The sequence below is a fragment of the Moschus berezovskii genome, chromosome 11 (assembly GCF_049115385.1).
Source record: "Moschus berezovskii isolate FMDL1 chromosome 11, NW_MosBer_1.0, whole genome shotgun sequence".
Lineage (NCBI taxonomy): Eukaryota > Metazoa > Chordata > Mammalia > Artiodactyla > Moschidae > Moschus > Moschus berezovskii.
This window is the reverse complement of record NC_142470.1, coordinates 6,128,158-6,145,011: the sequence shown is the minus strand read 5'-3', so window position 1 is coordinate 6,145,011 and position 16,854 is coordinate 6,128,158. Positions and strand designations below refer to the sequence as shown.

The 16,854-nt window shown below is 57.1% G+C and overlaps 1 protein-coding gene across 4 annotated transcripts in view; it reads left to right on the top strand.

Moving 5' to 3' along the window:
• HMCN2 (hemicentin 2) overlaps positions 1-14,058 on the top strand; it is a 173,898-nt gene extending 159,840 nt beyond the window's left edge. For all 4 annotated transcript variants that reach the window (XM_055399540.2, XM_055399542.2, XM_055399541.2 and 1 more), the window contains 12 exons: positions 2,916-3,065; positions 5,151-5,288; positions 5,405-5,526; positions 5,871-6,108; positions 6,242-6,304; positions 6,428-6,550; positions 7,203-7,337; positions 8,826-8,954; positions 9,499-9,816; positions 10,968-11,087; positions 11,918-12,044; positions 13,267-14,058. In XM_055399540.2, the coding sequence (XP_055255515.2) occupies positions 2,916-3,065; positions 5,151-5,288; positions 5,405-5,526; positions 5,871-6,108; positions 6,242-6,304; positions 6,428-6,550; positions 7,203-7,337; positions 8,826-8,954; positions 9,499-9,816; positions 10,968-11,087; positions 11,918-12,044; positions 13,267-13,612 (2,009 nt within the window). In that variant the 3' untranslated portion in view covers positions 13,613-14,058. The remainder of the gene's footprint in view (positions 1-2,915; positions 3,066-5,150; positions 5,289-5,404; positions 5,527-5,870; positions 6,109-6,241; positions 6,305-6,427; positions 6,551-7,202; positions 7,338-8,825; positions 8,955-9,498; positions 9,817-10,967; positions 11,088-11,917; positions 12,045-13,266) is intronic.
• Positions 14,059-16,854: the final 2,796 nt, after the last annotated feature.

Here is a 16,854-nt window from a genome sequence, read left to right as displayed (position 1 = left end):
GGCTCCTGGCTCAGTATCCTGTCAGCTCCCTGACTCTTCTTCTCTTTGCTTGGAGTCATAGACAGAATGAACCAGTTCAGAGGGCCTTAAGAGATCATCTTGTCTACCCTGCCCTTTACACTTGGGGAAACTGAGGCTTTGAAATGCTGAGTGTTTGCCGCTCCTCTTGGATCCTAGCCCTTCCAGCTTAGCTGGCACAGACTGGTGTCCTTTGATTGGACTCAAAGGATTGAGCACGTGCATGCTCAGTCGCTTCAGTTGTATCTTGCGATGCTATGGACTGGAGCCCACCAGGCTCCTCTGTCCATGGGGATTCTCCAGGCAAGAATACTGGAGTGGGTTGCCATGCCCTCTTCCAGGTTTGATCTGCTGATCAAACCTGCGTCTGCCCGCGTCTCCTGCATTGCCAGGCGGGTTCTTTACCCGTTGAGCCACCTGGGAAGCCCCTTGGGCGCACACGCTCCTATAATGTGGCAGAGTAAAGCACGGGTGTCCCCGGTGCCCACCTTGGGGGCTGTGGTGAACTCTGTAAATTAGAGCTGCCCCGAGCTCCGCCCAGCCGTGGTCGGTGGTCAGTAACGGATGCTGCCTCCTGCGGTGACCAGACCCTGACATCTCAGGTCTCCTCAGTCAGCTTCCTTTTCCTTTGGGTCAGATCAAACTTTAAAATTTGGTAAAGGGCTATGCTGAGAAACTGTACTAAAATGGCTGAGATTGCATAAAGGAAAGTCACAAAATATACTCTTTCTGTGCATCTGTAGGGAATACTCCACATCTGTGGCAGAGTCGGACACAACTGAGCGACTTCACTTTCGCTTTTCACTTGCATGCATTGGAGAGGGAAGTAGCAACCCACTCCAGTGCTCTTGCCTGGAGAATCCCAGGGATGGCGGAGCCTGGTGGGCTGCCGTCTATGGGGTCGCACAGAGTTGGACACAACTGAAGCGACTTAGCAGCAGCAGCAGCACATCAGATTAAGGCCCACTTTCCTGACTTCATGTTAACTTGATTACCTCTGTACAGACCCTATCTTCAAATAAGGTCACACGCTCAGGTACTGAGAATTAGGACTTCAACACATCCTTTTAGGAAGATACAGTTCAAACCATAACAGTTTCCTTACTTTTTTAATGGAAACAACTAATTTTTATTATTATATTAACTCATATATGTTAACCGTAGAAGGGCCAGAAAATTTTTTTAAATCCATGAAGATAAAAATAGTAATCAATTATCTCTGGGCATTCAGTTATCAAAAATAGCTCATGTAATTATTGGGGGTATATATTTGTATCCTTTTCTCTGAATGTAAAGATATACATTTTTTTTTTTTTTTTTACAAATGAGTTCAAATGTACAAGTTGTGTTTACAAACTGCCATCTTTCTTACTCTATTATGGAAAATATTCTGTGACAGTAAGCCTAGTCCACACCTTCTGTGATGGTTTCGTATCATTTCATAGGAACATTTTTATTTTTAATAGAAAAAAATTTTTTTGGCTGCACCACATAGCAGTGAGATCTTCCTTGATCAGGGATTGAACCCATGCCGCCTGAGTTGGGAGTGCTGAGTCTTAACCACAGGACCACCAGGGAAGTCCCATAGGAACATTTTTAAAACATAATTGCTGTTGGCTTCATTAAACAAGCAGCAGGTTTTTCTTTTCCAGTTTCCCCTCTGAAAACCGTCGTGTAGTGCACATCTTTGTGTGCTGGCCTGAATATGTCTATAGGATACATTCCTTCCAGCGACGTTGCTAGGTAAAAGATGTCCAAAGTCTTTGAGGCTCTCTACCCCTCTCCAGGATGGAGGGAGCATCCTGGCCTTGTGGGGGACAAGAAGCTGCTGAGTCACCCCACATCTGAGAAAGTTGATAGTGGCTTGTCATCTCTGGCCTCCAGGTTCTGTCCCCTTCTACAGCTGCCAGGGCCATACTGCTGCCTTTTTACCTGCTCTCCCAGTTCCTTCCTTGCCCCCTTATTACAAGGCCAGGGTTAGGTTCATGGCCTTTCCCTATTCCCCCGATAAACCCCAGAGCTGCGGATATTGACAGGAGACATCCCAGATGGGCATCAAATCTCATCAAACCCCAGCAGGCTATGGCACTGCTTCCTGGAATCCAAAATCAACCAGCCCCCTGATTTACCCACTTAGGATCTTGGCAGTTGAGTGTTTTATGTTATTTTTTCGACAGATCACTGGCAATTTCTTGTTAATTTCCCCTGAGGGCTGGTGAGAGGAGAGCCAGGCTAGCTTCTGTTCTCTTGCCCCCTGGAATGCCATCTGTCCAGACGAGACAGCTGGCCCATTAGGCAGAGGAAGCACCCCCCTGTGCCTGTACCATCCATTTGATTAGTGTTCAAGAGGTCTGCTAGCAGACTGCCTGGAGGCTGCTAGAAACCCAGCCCACCCCAGCGGGGCCAGCGGCAGTGTGGCTGGAGCCAGGACTACACTGATGGAGTGGGAGATGTTCGGGTGACGGCGTTTAGTTCCTGGCTCGGTGCCCTGCCTCTCTACTCTGGCTTCTCCAGTGTGCCAGCCACCACCCCCCATCACCTAGCATTTTAGAACCCAACAGGTATTTGGCACATCTGTAGTCCCACCTCCTCATTTTATAGAGGAACCAACTCCAGTGTGGCATGGGAGCCTGATTTGCCCAGCTTTTCAAGAAGGCGTTGGAATGAGAAGCTGCCACCATCTCTGCAAGGGCTTCCTCTTAAATGCCCCCATCTCTCTCAAAGCCAGGATCCCCTCGGTGTTGAATTCATCACCTACGAGCTGTGTGTCCTTGAGCAAGTTCCTGCCTCTCCCTGAGTCTCAGTTTCCTCCTTCAGGAAAATGGACAACAGCACCTGCGTAGCCTTGAGGGCACAGAGGTGGATAGTGTCCCTCTTGTTCTCTTCCTTCCTCACAGGAGAGCCCCGGGGGAGCCGGGGCAGCATGATCGGGGTGATCAACGGCCAGAAATTTGGCGCAGCCGTCCTCAACACCAGCGTGCAACGGGAGGCACGTTCCGGGGTCACCACCATCCGCAGCAGCATCAGCCACATCCCCGCGAGTGTGGGTAAGTGGGGGCCAGAGGACCCTCTGACTCCAGCTGAATCCAAACCAAAGTGGGTGGAGGTGCGGAACACTTCCTCCCCACCCCCCAGCCCCCAACCAAACAAAATAACTGCATTTAAAACCAGCCCGAGGGAGACTTGCCTGGTGGCCCAGTGGCTAAGACTCTACACCCCCAGTGCAGGGGGCCGGGGTTCGATCCCTGGTCAGGGAACTAGATCCTGGATGCTGCAATTAAGACGTGGAGCAGCCAGATACATTTAAAAAAAAAAAATGGCCGGACAGAGTGTGAAATGACCGGGTTTATATGAATGCAGGGTCAGATCGTGACTTTTTGCCCCCATTGATTGACGTGGGAGGTTTTCTCCACTGTTAAGGCAAGAGCTGCCAGGGAAGCCAAGGGATCATCAGTAAGGAGTAAGGGATTCAGGATGGAGGGGACAGACATGGGGAACGTAGAGAATAAAATTATCTAGAAGGCCTGGAGAATCAAGAAATGTCCACTCTCAGATTCATAAAATAGTGTGTTCTCAGCAAATGGGTTTCCCGGGTGGTGCTGGTGCGAAGGCCCCACCTTCCAACGCAGGAGATGCAAGAGATGCAGGCTCTATCCCTGGAGGATGCCCTGGGGGAGGGCATGGCAACCCACTCCAGTATTCTTGCCTGGGAAGTCCCACAGACAGGGGAGGCAGGCGGGCTACAGTCCGCAGGGCCACAAAGAGCGGGGCATGACTAAAGCGACTTAGCAGACACGCACGTAGATGGGATGTTCCGGAGAGACAGTACAAACGCTGCTGTAACAGAGCCTACCATCTCACCCAGCCCAGGGGCTCCTACATCCCCTCACGGGGGTCCAGACACGCACGTAGATGGGGTGTTCCGGAGAGACAGTACAAACACTGCTGTAACAGAGCCTACCATCTCACCCAGCCCAGGGGCTCCTACATCCCCTCACGGGGCTCCAGACACGCACGTAGATGGGATGTTCCGGAGAGACAGTATAAACGCTGCTGTAACAGCCTACCATCTCACCCAGCCCAGGGGCTCCTACATCCCCTCACGGGGGTCCAGACACGCACGTAGATGGGGTGTTCCGGAGAGACAGTATAAATGCTGCTGTAACAGAGCCTACCATCTCACCCAGCCCAGGGGCTCCTACATCCCCTCATGGGGGTCCAGAGCAGGGAGAGGGTCGTGCTGAAAGGAGTTTTGCTACAAGCAGCCCCTCCAGCACTGCCCTTGACCACAGACTGTCAGCCCTGGCTGGGGGGAATGGGGCAGAGCTGTAGGGGGTCACTCCAGGCTGCTGTCGGTAGAGAGCAAGTGAGACACTGCCCAGATGCAGCTGCTTTTCTTCCAGCTGCAGGAGCAGAAGCCGTCGAGAAGCCTCTGGCCCCAGGCCAGGTGCTCAGGCTCTGTTTAGTGGAAGCAGAGACACAGAGGCCAAGAACGTTCTACTCCAGGCACGGGGCTCCAGCTGGCTCCCGTGAACATCAGCCCTCTTGCACCTCTTCTGAGCCAGCAGTTTGGCCGAGAAGCTGGACCATCCCCGGCCCTAAGCCAGCAGGGTTCCCCCTTCCCCCAATCCCAGATCCCACCTGCCCCAAGCGGAGGCTGAGCTTCGTGGGAGATCTGAGAATCCTTGTCCAGGACATTTTTTTTTTTTTTTGGCTCTTTTTTCCAAGTCAGTGATTTAGAACAATCCTGTGTCTCCCAGGCTCTTATGGAAGGTGTCTACAAGTTAGGAGACTTGGTTAATTTCCAACTTGATCCAGCAGGTATACAGTGATGGTCTATATAGTTCTGGGCTCTGTGGTGACCCAGTAGCCCTCAATATTTATTGAATTCAGTTGCATACTAAATGGACTTCTCTGCATAAATATATTTTGCTAATTTTCACAATTAGTCCATGAAGTAGATATTGTCTCCACCGCTTCCCAGGTTCTGGCCCAGGTAATCACAAGGCTGGGCCTGAGCGGTGTGGGGAAGGGACCAATCTCTCCTACTGAGGCAATAGGGAGCCACAGAGGGTCCTTGAGCGGGAGAGCAGCTGCCCTTAGGATCCGACCTCTGTGTCCACCCCATCCAGGGCCTCTGATGCGGGTGCTCGTGGTCACCATTGCCCCCATCTACTGGGCCCTGGCCGGAGAGAGTGGAGACGCCCTGAACGGCCACTCCCTGACGGGTGGCAGCTTCCAGCAGGAGTCGCATGTAGAATTTGCCACAGGTAAGCGGGGGGCTGAGGGGTGGTCTCCCCAGAGGTGGGCCAGGTGTGGCTGAGGTCTGAGTCCTGGGCCTCTCCCCCACGGTGACTCCAGCCTTGGGGGGTGGGGTGGGTTGCAGGGGAGCTGCTCACGATGACCCAGGTGGCCCGGGGCCTGGATCCCAACGGCCTCCTGCTCCTTGACGTGGTGGTCAATGGCATCATCCCCGAGAGCCTAGCGGACGCAGATCTGCAAGTGCAGGTGGGAGGGGCAAGCCCTGGGGTGTGAAGGTGGGGTGGGCGAGAGAGAGTGGGAGGTCCTGCGCCAACGCCCCCACCCCCTCCACTGTCGCCCATGAGCAGCCAAGCCCACGTTCCATCCTGGACCCCCAGCAGGGGCTGGGCCTGGCCTGGCTGGACTCAGGGGAGGACCGGCCCCACAGTGGGAGGATGCTCCTGGTCGAGCTTCCCCGAGAGCCCGAGGGAGCCCAGCTGTTTGGAAGCAGAGCTGAAAGGCCCACGTCCCCAGTTGGGGACTGAGGGTCCCTCGCCCCTTGGAAGTTGGTACCCTGATGTCATCATCCCCCTAACCCCCACCCCACCCAGGACTTCCAAGAGCGGTATGTGCAGACAGGGCCCGGCCGGCTCTTCGTGGGCTCCACGCAGAGCTTCCTGCAGGACAGCCTCCTCTCATTCCTGCGCTGCAACCACAGCATCCAGTACAGCGCGGCCCAGGGCCCCCAGCCCCAGCTGGTGCAGCACCTGCGGGCCTCCGCTATCAGCTCGGCCTTCGACCCCGAGGCTGAGGCCCTGCGCTTCCAGCTCTCCACGGCCCTGCAAGCTGGTGAGGCCCTGTCTGTCTCCCCAGCTCCTAGGGCCCTAGCTAGGGCCCCCAGATGAGCCTGGGCCGTCTCTCACCAGGCCCCTTGGGCCCTGGGGCCTGCGTGAACTCAGGGCCTGTCCCCTTTGCCTTGCAGAAGAGAATGAGGTCGGCTGCCCGGAGGGCTTTGAGCTGGACGCCCAGGGAGAGTTCTGTGTGGGTGAGCACCCTCCCCGCTCCGGCACGGACGAGGGAGGCCTCCTGGCCTAGGAGGGGTGAGCTGGCTGGGCGCATGAACACTTGTCTGGGAGCACGGACCACCAGACTCCTCCCCTCCCCGCAGACAGGGACGAGTGCTCCGACGGCCCCCGGCCTTGCTCCCACTCCTGCCACAACGCACCCGGCCGCTTCTCCTGCTCCTGCCCTGCTGGCTTCGCCCTGGCCAGGGACGAAAGGACCTGCAGAGGTGAGCGGGCGCCGGGTGGGAAGAGGCTCACTGGGGACCTGGCCCAGGTGTGCGCAGGGAGATGCCAGGCTTGGGCCAGGGGGCACACCCCTTGGGGAACGTGAGCCGAGGAGTTCCAATGCCCTGTTCTCACAGAGAACTTGCTCTTTTGAGGGCCTCGGAGCGGGGAGACTCAAGTACTTGGGGGTGAGGGGGATCCTCAAAGATATACACGTGTTCACCGCACGCACACTCCCTGAGAAGCCTTCCCGGCCCTCAGTGGGCATTTCCGGTCAACTGGAAGAGAGCTGACACCCACCTGTCCCCCACTTATCGAAGTTGCTGGACAGCAAAGCTGACCGTGAGCCGCGGTCTAGACACTGATGCCCCACCTGTGTCTTCCATCCCACCAGTGGGTCCTGGCACTGCCCAGTGTCTTCGGGGCACCCAAAGGGCACTGTCTGCAGCCTCACTTCAGATGCCACAGGCCAAGGCCCTGGGCCCCTTGGGGTGGGCTCTGTGCTCCTGGGGGTGTTGAGATGATGACCAGTGCTAACAGGAGGGGCGGGGACCTTTGTGCCAGGGGCATCTGGGGCTGGCGGGACAAAGCCTGTGTGGGTGGGTGAGCTGGGCCTGGGGACAAGTGTTCATGCACCCCACCCCACCTCCCCAGATGTGGACGAGTGTGCGTGGGAGGCCGACCTTTGCCGAGAGGATCAGCGCTGCGTGAACCTACTGGGGTCCTACCACTGCCTGCCCGACTGCAGGCCTGGCTTCCAGGTGGCCGCCGATGGAGCCAGCTGTGAAGGTGATCAGGGCAGGGGGCTGCACTGTCCTGCTCCTGGGAGCCCAGTGGTTGCCAGGGTGCAGCAGAGGGTCTGTCGTGTGTCACTGGGACGCTGGGTCTTCAAGGAAGCTGGAAGTCTTCTTGGCAGAAGGAACCCAGAGAGGCTGGGGAGGAAGCCTGAACTGGGCACAGGAGGCCCAAGTACCCTTGGCAAGTACCCTTCTCCTTTCTGGGCCCCAGGTTTGTCATCTGTCTGACTGATGAAGGGGGGCCAGGTCAGGGATGGCAAACACAGGCTGCCTCTGCAGCCTGGTAATCTCCCCTCATGGGTCGTGGTCCAGCCTCTGCATCCTTCTTAACACAGCTTCTCCAGCTACAGGACTACTGCAGCTGCCCTTCAAGACAAAACCTAGGTGCCCAACCTGGATATGTGACTTATAGGGTCCTTCCTGCCCTAACATTCTAGGCTTTCATGATGGTGGGTCATCGGGCTTCCCTGGTGGCTCAGACGGTGAAAGCATCTGCCTGCAATGCTGGAGACCCAGGTTCGATCCCTGGGTCAGGAAGATCCCCTGGAGAAGGAAATGGCAACCCACTCCAGTACTCTTGCCTGGAAAATTCCATGGAGGGAGGAGCCTGATGGGCTGCAGTCCATGGGGCCACAGAGTCAGACACGACTGAGCGACCTCACTTTCTTTCTTTCTGGTTCCCCCGAGAAAGGCCATCAGTGAGTGGGGAGAGCGTGGCCAATTTGGACTCAGAAGAGGCAGTCACTCCATTTCGGTGACAGTTTGTAGGACTCCTCTGCCTCCTGTCTTCTTCCTGCACTCCCTTCCTTCTTTCTCACCATATTTTGAGCTCTGCCCATGCACCAGGGTCCTAAACCCTTCACATGCACGAGCCAGTTTTCTCCCCGTGACTCCATGAAGGAGTTCTGTCGTGACCCCTTTTTACAGATGAGGAAACTGAGGCTCAGGGAGGGGATGTTCCTGACTCAAGGATCAAGAGACATGGCAGAGTTCAATCCAAACTTGGGGCTCTGCCTCCAAAAGCGTTAAGCCACTCAGTTGTGTCTGGCTCTTTGTGACCCCCATGGACTGTAGCTGGCCCGCCAGGCAATGGGATTTCCCAGGCAAAAATACTGGAGTGGGTTGCCATTCCTTTCTCCAGGGGATCTTCTCCACCCAGGGATGGAACCTGGATCTCCTGCATTGCAGGCAGATTCTTCACTGTCAGAGCCACCAGGGAAGCCCCGTGCCTCCAAAGCCCACCTTTTAAGCCCCTTCCTTCCTTTGAACCCAGACCCTTCTTACCCACTAAAGCTGGTGTAATTAAAAGTTGTGGTTGCAAAGGCTGGCATTCCACCTGCTTGTACTGAAGTTGAAGAAGGAGACAGGGATGAGGCCCAGACGCTGAGAGGGGTGATGTGTCCTGAGGGAGGGTCTCTGGGCTCAGCAGCCCTCTCCCCCTCCCCCCCAACCTGGCCCACCCTTGCTCCTGCCTTTCCAGATGTGGATGAATGTCTCGAGCAGACGGATGAGTGTCACTACAACCAGATTTGTGAGAACATCCCAGGCGGGCACCGCTGCGGCTGCCCCAGGGGCTACCGGGTCCAGGGCCCCGGCCTGCCCTGCCTAGGTACGGGGAGACCCACCCCCTTGCTGGGACCCTGGTCAGCACCCCCAGCTCACAGGCAGGGAGCTGTCATAACAAGGATGGCCGCCGAGTTCAGTAAATAGAAGTAGGAACCATGACCAGTTGTGCGCCAAGCACATGCCCGGCCTGTGCTTTGCCTGCTGCTTCCCACCCCCTGCCCAGCAAGGGCACCTTCCTGGGTGCCTAGGAGGGGGAGGAGAGTGGAGAGAGGTGGGTGGGTCTCAGAGAAGCTTTGCCAGGAATGAGCCCGGAGGCTGACGGGAGGAGCGTGGAGGGACCCATTGAGGGACCGCGGGGTCTGGGGCTCAGGGCTGGGGTAGATGGGAACCTCTTGGAGCACGAGATCCTGGAAGGGGAGAGGAGGCTGGGGGTGCGAAGAGGCAGGGCTTGGTGGCAGGCTGGTGTGCAGGAGGCGAGGCAGCTGGATTCTGGGAAAGGCTGGAGGACAAGAGAGATGGCCAGAGCCAGGTGGAGCAGCCCAACCCTGAGCCACCTGGGCACCCGGCCTGGCCCTGCTCCCCCCCAGATATCAACGAGTGCCTGCAGCTGCCTGGACCCTGCGTCTACCAGTGCCACAACCTCCAGGGCGGCTACCGCTGCCTGTGCCCGCCAGGCCAGGCTCTCCTCCGCGACGGCAAGACTTGCACCCCTCTGGAGCGCAGCGGACCAAACGTGACCACCGTCAGCCACCGGGACCCCCTGGTGGCCTGGCTGCGGGCCCGTGCCCCCAAGCCCGGGGAGTCCTACCATGCCTGGGTCTCCCTCCGACAGGGCCCCAGAGCCCTGAGTGTGGGTCGGGCCTGGTGCCCGCCCGGCTTCATCCGGCAGAACGGCGTCTGCACGGGTGAGACTGAACCCCGCGGGACACACCCCGCTGTGCTGTCTCAGGCCTCCGGGCTGGGCATGTGGGCACCACGCCTGTGTTCAGAAGCCCAGGGTTCACAGGCAAGTGGGATGGGCGATGCAGGCAGACAGCTGCCTCCTCACTACATGGTGTCTCAGAACCCCAGCTGTGACAACGGACAGGGGGCTTCCAAAGCGGGTGGAGCATTCTCCAAACTGTTTGACTTCAGGACTACTTTACCCCCTTGTGGCTCAGCTGGTAAAGAATCCACCTGCAACATAGGAGATCCTGGGTTCGATCCCTGGGTTAGGAAGGTCCCCTGGAGAAGGGAAAGGCTACCCACTCCAGTATTCCGGCCTGGAGAATTCCATGGACTGTATAGTCCCTAGGGTCGCAAAGAGTCGGACACAGTTGCGCGACTTTCACGTTTGCATTACCCAGAGGGAAGGCAAGTGTTCCCAGGAACCCACTTGGAGGAACCGTCCTCTGGGTGCGCAGAGGTGAAGCAGTCAGGGAGGGAAGGAGAATGGTCCAGGTTGACCTGAGAAGGTGAACAGTGACTGGGGAGTGCTACAGAGTCATGCAGGCCGAGGGCCCTTGTGTGGAGGCAGACTGGTGCTGGGCTGCAAACAGGTGAAGGGGGAAGGTAGCGTGGAAGGCAGGTGTATTTCAGCATCACTGCCTGGACAGAACCGTCTGTCCTGGGAGCGCTGTCTGCCCCCCACCCCCACCCCATGGCTTGGTGCACATAGAGCCCAGGGATTCTCCCAACCTCCCCATCCAGGGTTGGGTGGGGCGTGAAAGTGACGTGGCTCAGTCCTGTCCGACTCTTTGCAACCCCATGGGCTGTAGCCTGCCAGGCTCCTCCGTCCGTGGGACTTTCCAGGCAAGAATACTGGAGCGGGTTGCCATTTCCTTCTCCAGGAGATCTTCCGGACCCAGGGACTGAACCCGGGTCTCCTGCATTGCAGGCGGATGCTTTACCGTCTGAGCCACCAGGGAAGGGGCATGGCAGGGAGAAATCCCTGGTGCCTAAGCAGGGGATCTCCCTGGCTTGTCCCAAGCCTGGCGGTGGGCAGGCGTGCGGCCACCTGGGCATTTGTGACTCAGTGTTTCTCTGCCCGCACCCCCCTACCCCACCCCGGGGCCAGACCTGGACGAGTGCCGTGTGAGAAAGCTGTGCCAACATGCCTGCCGAAACACAGAGGGCAGCTACCAGTGCCTCTGCCCCGCGGGTTACCGCCTCCTCCCCAGCGGGAAGAACTGCCAGGGTGAGCAGGAGGGGCGCCGCTCACCCAGTCTGCCCTCTCCAGTCCCCTCTCAGCCACCTCCCACAGGAGGGGCAGGGAGGGGTGCGTGCTGCCCCCTCCCCAGGCGGCCAGAGCCGGGCGGGACCCACACTCCCAGCGGGAGCTAAGAAACTGTTGCGGCAGGTTCTGAGCGCAGCTGGGCTGCGTGTCCCTGGACAACTCGCTGCACCTCTCTGTGCCTGGCCTCCTGGCGAGGTGGGGCTCACACGGCCCCTCCAATAAATGTCTGGACGAGGAGGGTGGGCACAGAGCCCATGCTCAGCAAGGCGGCGGCTTCTGGGAGTAGAAGGGAAGTCCTCTAAGTCCCAGGCCAGCACATTCCCCCTAAGGCGCTCTGCAGCGGCTCAAGCTGCTGCTTCTCTACAAAGCGGCAACCCCCGTGTCTGCCTCGCCAGTCTGCATGCCTCACTGTCTATTGTGGGGGTCACCGAATGGCCTCTGAGAGGGTGGGGCTCCCACGGGGATGGGGGCAGAGAAGGATCACCGGCCGTGGCCTCTCAGGGTCCTAGGGCAGTCATCGTCTCCCTCAGCCTCTCTACCCCAGCTCCAGGCTCAGCGGTCCCCAGAGTGCCCACCTGGGGAGACGGGGAGGTGCCAGGGGCCTGCCAGCTGGGCTGTCACAATGTCAGGCTGGCTGGGGACCGGGCAAGGGGCTGCCCACCTCGCTGTCCTCTGAGGGCATCGCTCTCCCACTTAACCCGCCCCCCGCCGCCTCCCTGGCTCCTGCCTTGGGCTCTTTCCCCTTTGCCTCTTGTCTTCACCCTGCTCTCCTCACCCACTTCCCCGCCCAGACATCAACGAGTGTGAGGAGGACGGCATCGAGTGCGGGCCCAGCCAGATGTGCTTCAACACCCGCGGCAGCTACCAGTGTGTGGACACGCCGTGCCCCGCCACCTACCGCCAGGGCTCCAGCCCCGGGTAAGGGCTGAGCTGGTTGGGGGTGGGGGCAGATGGTCTGCCAAGAGCTGGGCAGCGGGGCACTCTGGCTCCTGGAGAGCCCAACTCCTCCTCCTCCAGGAAGGCCCTGTCTCGGGCCAGAGAGTCAACCCTGCCAGAACTCCTGGGCGGGGCTCCTGAGCTCAAGGGCAACATGCCATCAAGAAAAACACTTTTCCCGCAGCCATTTGGGATGTGAACTCACTTGAACGGTTATCGTTTCCTGCACAGCGCTGCGTCCACTAAGCATGGAGCGCAGGGAGAGGCCAGAGCCGGGAGAGAACTGGGAGGGAGGGGTGCTGGGGGATGGACACACAGGGACACGTGGGAACATGTGAGTCCATTCAGGAAAGCGGACACAGGAACACACGCGCAGGCGCATAAACTCCACCCAGAACCCCACGCAAAACCCGAGGACTCAAACACACACAGCCACACAAACACAAAACACATTTCCTCCAGGTCTCTCACTGTGGCTACAGATACTCTTAAAGATGCACAAATGAAGGGACCTCGGCTGGCAGGAGCTGCAGCTGTCGGGGCAAGGATTTTGGGTGGCAACCTGTCCCAGGCTCTATCAATCACGAAGCGACCTACCCCGGGCTCTATTAATCACGAAGCCTAGGCTGAAGTTTAGGGGTGAGGGGGAGGCGAGAGAGAGCGGGCGCCCTTGGCAAGGTTGAACCCCCTTGGTGGTGGTGATGGTTTAGTCACTAAGTCGTGTCAGACTCCTTGCGAGCCCATGGACTGTAGCCCGTCAGGCTCCTCTGTCCATGGGTTTCTCTAGGCAAGAATACTGGAGTGGGTTGCCATTTCCCTCTCCAGGGGATATTCCCTAGCCAGGGATCAAACCTGGTCTCCCGCATGGCAGGCAGATTCTTTACCAACTGAGCTACGAGAGAAGGCCCCCCTTCCCCCGCTGCAAATCCAAAGCCAGTTCTGGGGTTCCGGCGTGCCTAGAGGGCTTATCACTGGTGGGGGACCTGTTCGGGTGGGGAAGGGCAGGACTCTGGCTTCTTGAGGCCTCAGTTTGCTGCTCTCTAAAATGGGCTAACAGTGACGCTTGTAGAGGCGTGGGGCGTGCGAGGTGGTGGTCGGGCGGCTCACAGCTGAACTGCGGGAGTTGGGGGTGGAGTCTGGTTTATGCGGGCGGCCGCGGCGCGCGGGTGGCAACCCGGAGTCGGCCGCTCTGTCTGTCCCGCAGGACGTGCTTCCGGCGCTGCTCACAGGACTGCAGTTCGGGCGGCCCCTCCACGCTGCAGTACAAGCTGCTGCCGCTGCCCCTGGGCGTGCGCGCCCTCCACGACGTCGCCCGCCTGGCCGCCTTCTCCGAGGCCGGCGTCCCCGCCAACCGCACGGAGCTCAGCGTGCTCGAGCCCGACCCGCGCAGCCCCTTCGCGCTGCGCCCGCTGCGCGCCGGCCACGGCGCCGTCTACACCCGCCGCGCGCTCACCCGCGCCGGCCTCTACCGGCTCACCGTGCGCGCCGCGGCGCCGCGCCACCAGAGCGTCTTCGTCCTGCTCATCGCCGTGTCCCCCTACCCCTACTGAGGGCAGGGGCAGGGGCAGCCACCTCCGGGGATGGGGCCAGAGAGGACCGGACCCGCCCCCGCCCCGCCGCCCAGGTGGTGCCCTTGCCCGTGCCACCAGCTGTGGCAAGCGACGTCATCGTCCCCTGTCCCCGTGCGTCAGCGAGGCCTTCGGCAAACACGCCTCGGCGCGCCAGCCTTGACCCCAGGACAGCGGGAAGCCGAGCGCGCCTAGCTTCCTCCGCCGTGGGGGTGGAGCCCAGCAGGCAGGTGACGGACGCTGTCCTTAGGTGGCGAAGACAGCAGGCAGGCTGGGGTGAAGGAAGCCTGATCGGCTTCTGCGGGCTTTCCGCACGCCCCAGGGGACCCCGGGCCGGGATCCAGCGCCCTGAGATACTTGAGGGGAGCGGGGACCCCCCCCCATACCTGGCATTGTCATCCTGACCCGGGGGTGTGTATGGAAACCATAAAAACGTCTGTGTTTACCACTTTGGTTTCTTCCTCCAGTTATTTTGCTTTGGTAAGGAGGGGCTTTGGGAGGGAGACCACCATCCTTTAGGTCCTGATGGTTCAGTCCCCTGGTGAGATGGGGCTAACACGGCCCTCCCCAGTCAATGGAGCCCGGTCTCCTTATGGATAGGGTGGACCTGGCACCTTTCTGGTCACAGTTTCCTCAGCCAAAAATACGAAAATATGAGACTGCCCCCAACCCAGGGCTGCGGGGATAATTAAATGAAGAAGGAAATGTATGGCACAAACAGCAGCTATCCCTGGTAGCAAAGAGTAAGTCTTAATTTAAAATAATTGCTAACTGTGTTTGAGGAATGGAAACTTTCCTGCCATATTGGTAAACAAGGATGTCACAGTCAGCGGTTGCAGCCCTCCAGTGTGAGCTGGCGAGCCCCAAGGAAGCTCAGGATGTGAAAAACACAGGAAGCTGACCCCAGGTGGCTGAGGTGCCTATGGAAGGACCGAGTTCAGTGAGCCTTGCATCCTTCCTTACATAGAAAAGCACCACATTCCTTAACTTGGGACATCTGGTTTCCTTTCATTAACAATAATCTTTTAATGTTCAGCCTACCTGCCCTTTGTTGCAAAACCTTTATATAACCTGGCTGCTACCCTCGCCTCCTCCAAGCAGTTTTCTCAGGCTAACTTGAGATGCTGCCTCCCAGGCTTGAAGTCCTAAGAGTTGCCATCGAACAAAACATGACTCTCAACTTTTAGGTTATAAATACTTTTAAGTCAACGTATTTAATGAGTTAATTACATTTGATCATTTCATCATCCACTAGAGAGTCATTAGGTCCTACTTATTTGCCAGACAGTGAATGTAAAATTCCTGTGCTTGTGAAGCTTATGTTCCCATGGCAAAGGTTTATACGGCAAGGAAATGAAGAGTGAAACATGTATCCGTCAGTTAGCGAGGGTGCTGGGGAGAAAAACTCAGCTGGGAAGGTGGGGGTTCAGGGGACAATTTTTAATAGGCCATCAGGGTGGGCCTCACTGAGTAGGTGGCATTGGAGCAGAGACCCAAGGAAGGTGGGGGAGACAGCTGTGCAGAAGTTGGTGGAAGGGTGTTCTGGCAGTTCAATTCAGTCACTCAGTCATGTCCAACTCTTTGCGACCCCATGAACCATAGCACGCTAGGCCTCCCTGTCCATCACCAACTCCTGGAGTCCACACAAATCTATGTCCATCGAGTTGGTGATGCCATTCAACCGTCTCATCCTCTGTCATCCCCTTCTCCTCCTGCCCTCAATCTTTCCCAGCATCAGGGTCTTTTCAAATGAGTCAGCTCTTCACATCAGGTGGCCAAAGTATTGGAGTTTCAGCCTCAACATCAGTTCTTCCAATGAACATCCAGGACTGATCTCCTTTAGAATGGACTGGTTGGATTTCCTTGCAGTCCAAGGGACTCTCAAGAATCTTCTCCAACACCACAGTTCAAAAGCGTCAATTCTTCAGCACTCAGCTTTCTTTATAGTCCAACTCTCACATCCATACATGACCACTGGAAAAACCATAGCCTTGACTAGACAGACCTTTGTTGGCAAAGTAATGTCTCTGCTTTTTAATATGCTGTCTAGGTTGGTCATAACTTTCCTTCCAAGGAGTAAGCGTCTTTTAATTTCATGACTGCAATCACCATCTGCAGTGATTTGGAGCCCAGAAAAATAAAGTCAGCCATTGTTTCCACTGTTTCCCCATCTATTTGCCATGAAGTGATGGGACAGGGTGCTATGATCTTCGTTTTCTAAATGTTGAGCTTTAAGCCGACTTTTTCACTCTCCTCTTTCACTTTCATCAAGAGGCTCTTTAGTTCTTCTTCACTTTCTGCCATAAGGGTTGTGTCATCTGCATATCTGAGTTTATTGATATTTCTCCCAGCAACCTTGATTCCAGCTTGTGCTTCCTCCAGCCCAGCGTTTCTCCTGATGTACTCTGCATATAAGTTAAATAAGCAGGGTGACAATATACAACCTTAATGTACTCCTTTTCCTATTTGGAACCAGTCTGTTGTTCCATGTCCAGTTCTAACTGTTGCTTCCTGACCTGCATACAGGTTTTTCCAGAGGCAGGTGAGGTGGTCTGGTATTCCCATCTCTTTCAGAATTTTCCAGTTGATTGTGATCCACACAGTCAAAGGTTTTGGCATAGTCAATAAAGCAGAAATAGATGTTTTTCTGGAACTCACTTGCTTTTTTAATGATCCAGTGGATGCTGGCAATTTGATCTCTGGTTCCTCTGCCTTTTCTAAACCCAGCTTGAACATCAGGCAGAGGGAACGACAAATACCAGGGTGTCCCCCCGGCCCCTGCCCCAGGTAGAAGGATGCGGCAGCTCGGTGGGAGGAAAGGTGGGGATTGTGGCGTATGATCAGAAACAAAAGAGGGTCAGGCAGATTCTGGGGGCCTGTGGGGCCCCTGTAGGGGTCTTGCTTCCACGGAGTGAGCTGATGAGGGACACGATTGGAATGTCTGTGTTTGTACAGACCTGTCTCCAGTGAGCTAGGAGAGGATTCATCAGAAGCCCAGCAATGCTTTTCCTAGAGCTCCCCCTTCCCTGCCCTCCTGCCCGGGCTGCCTGCAGCCCCCTGCCTCAGCAATCGCCCTGTGCCAGCTGTCCTTAAACACAGCCTCTGGCAGAAAGAGGCCATTTCTCTTCCACATGCTTCTGAAGAGGATGGATCCTTTGTCCCAGTTCCCTTTGGTCAGTGTGACACTGACCTCCTCCTTAGCACCCCCAGCCTCTCTGGGCAAC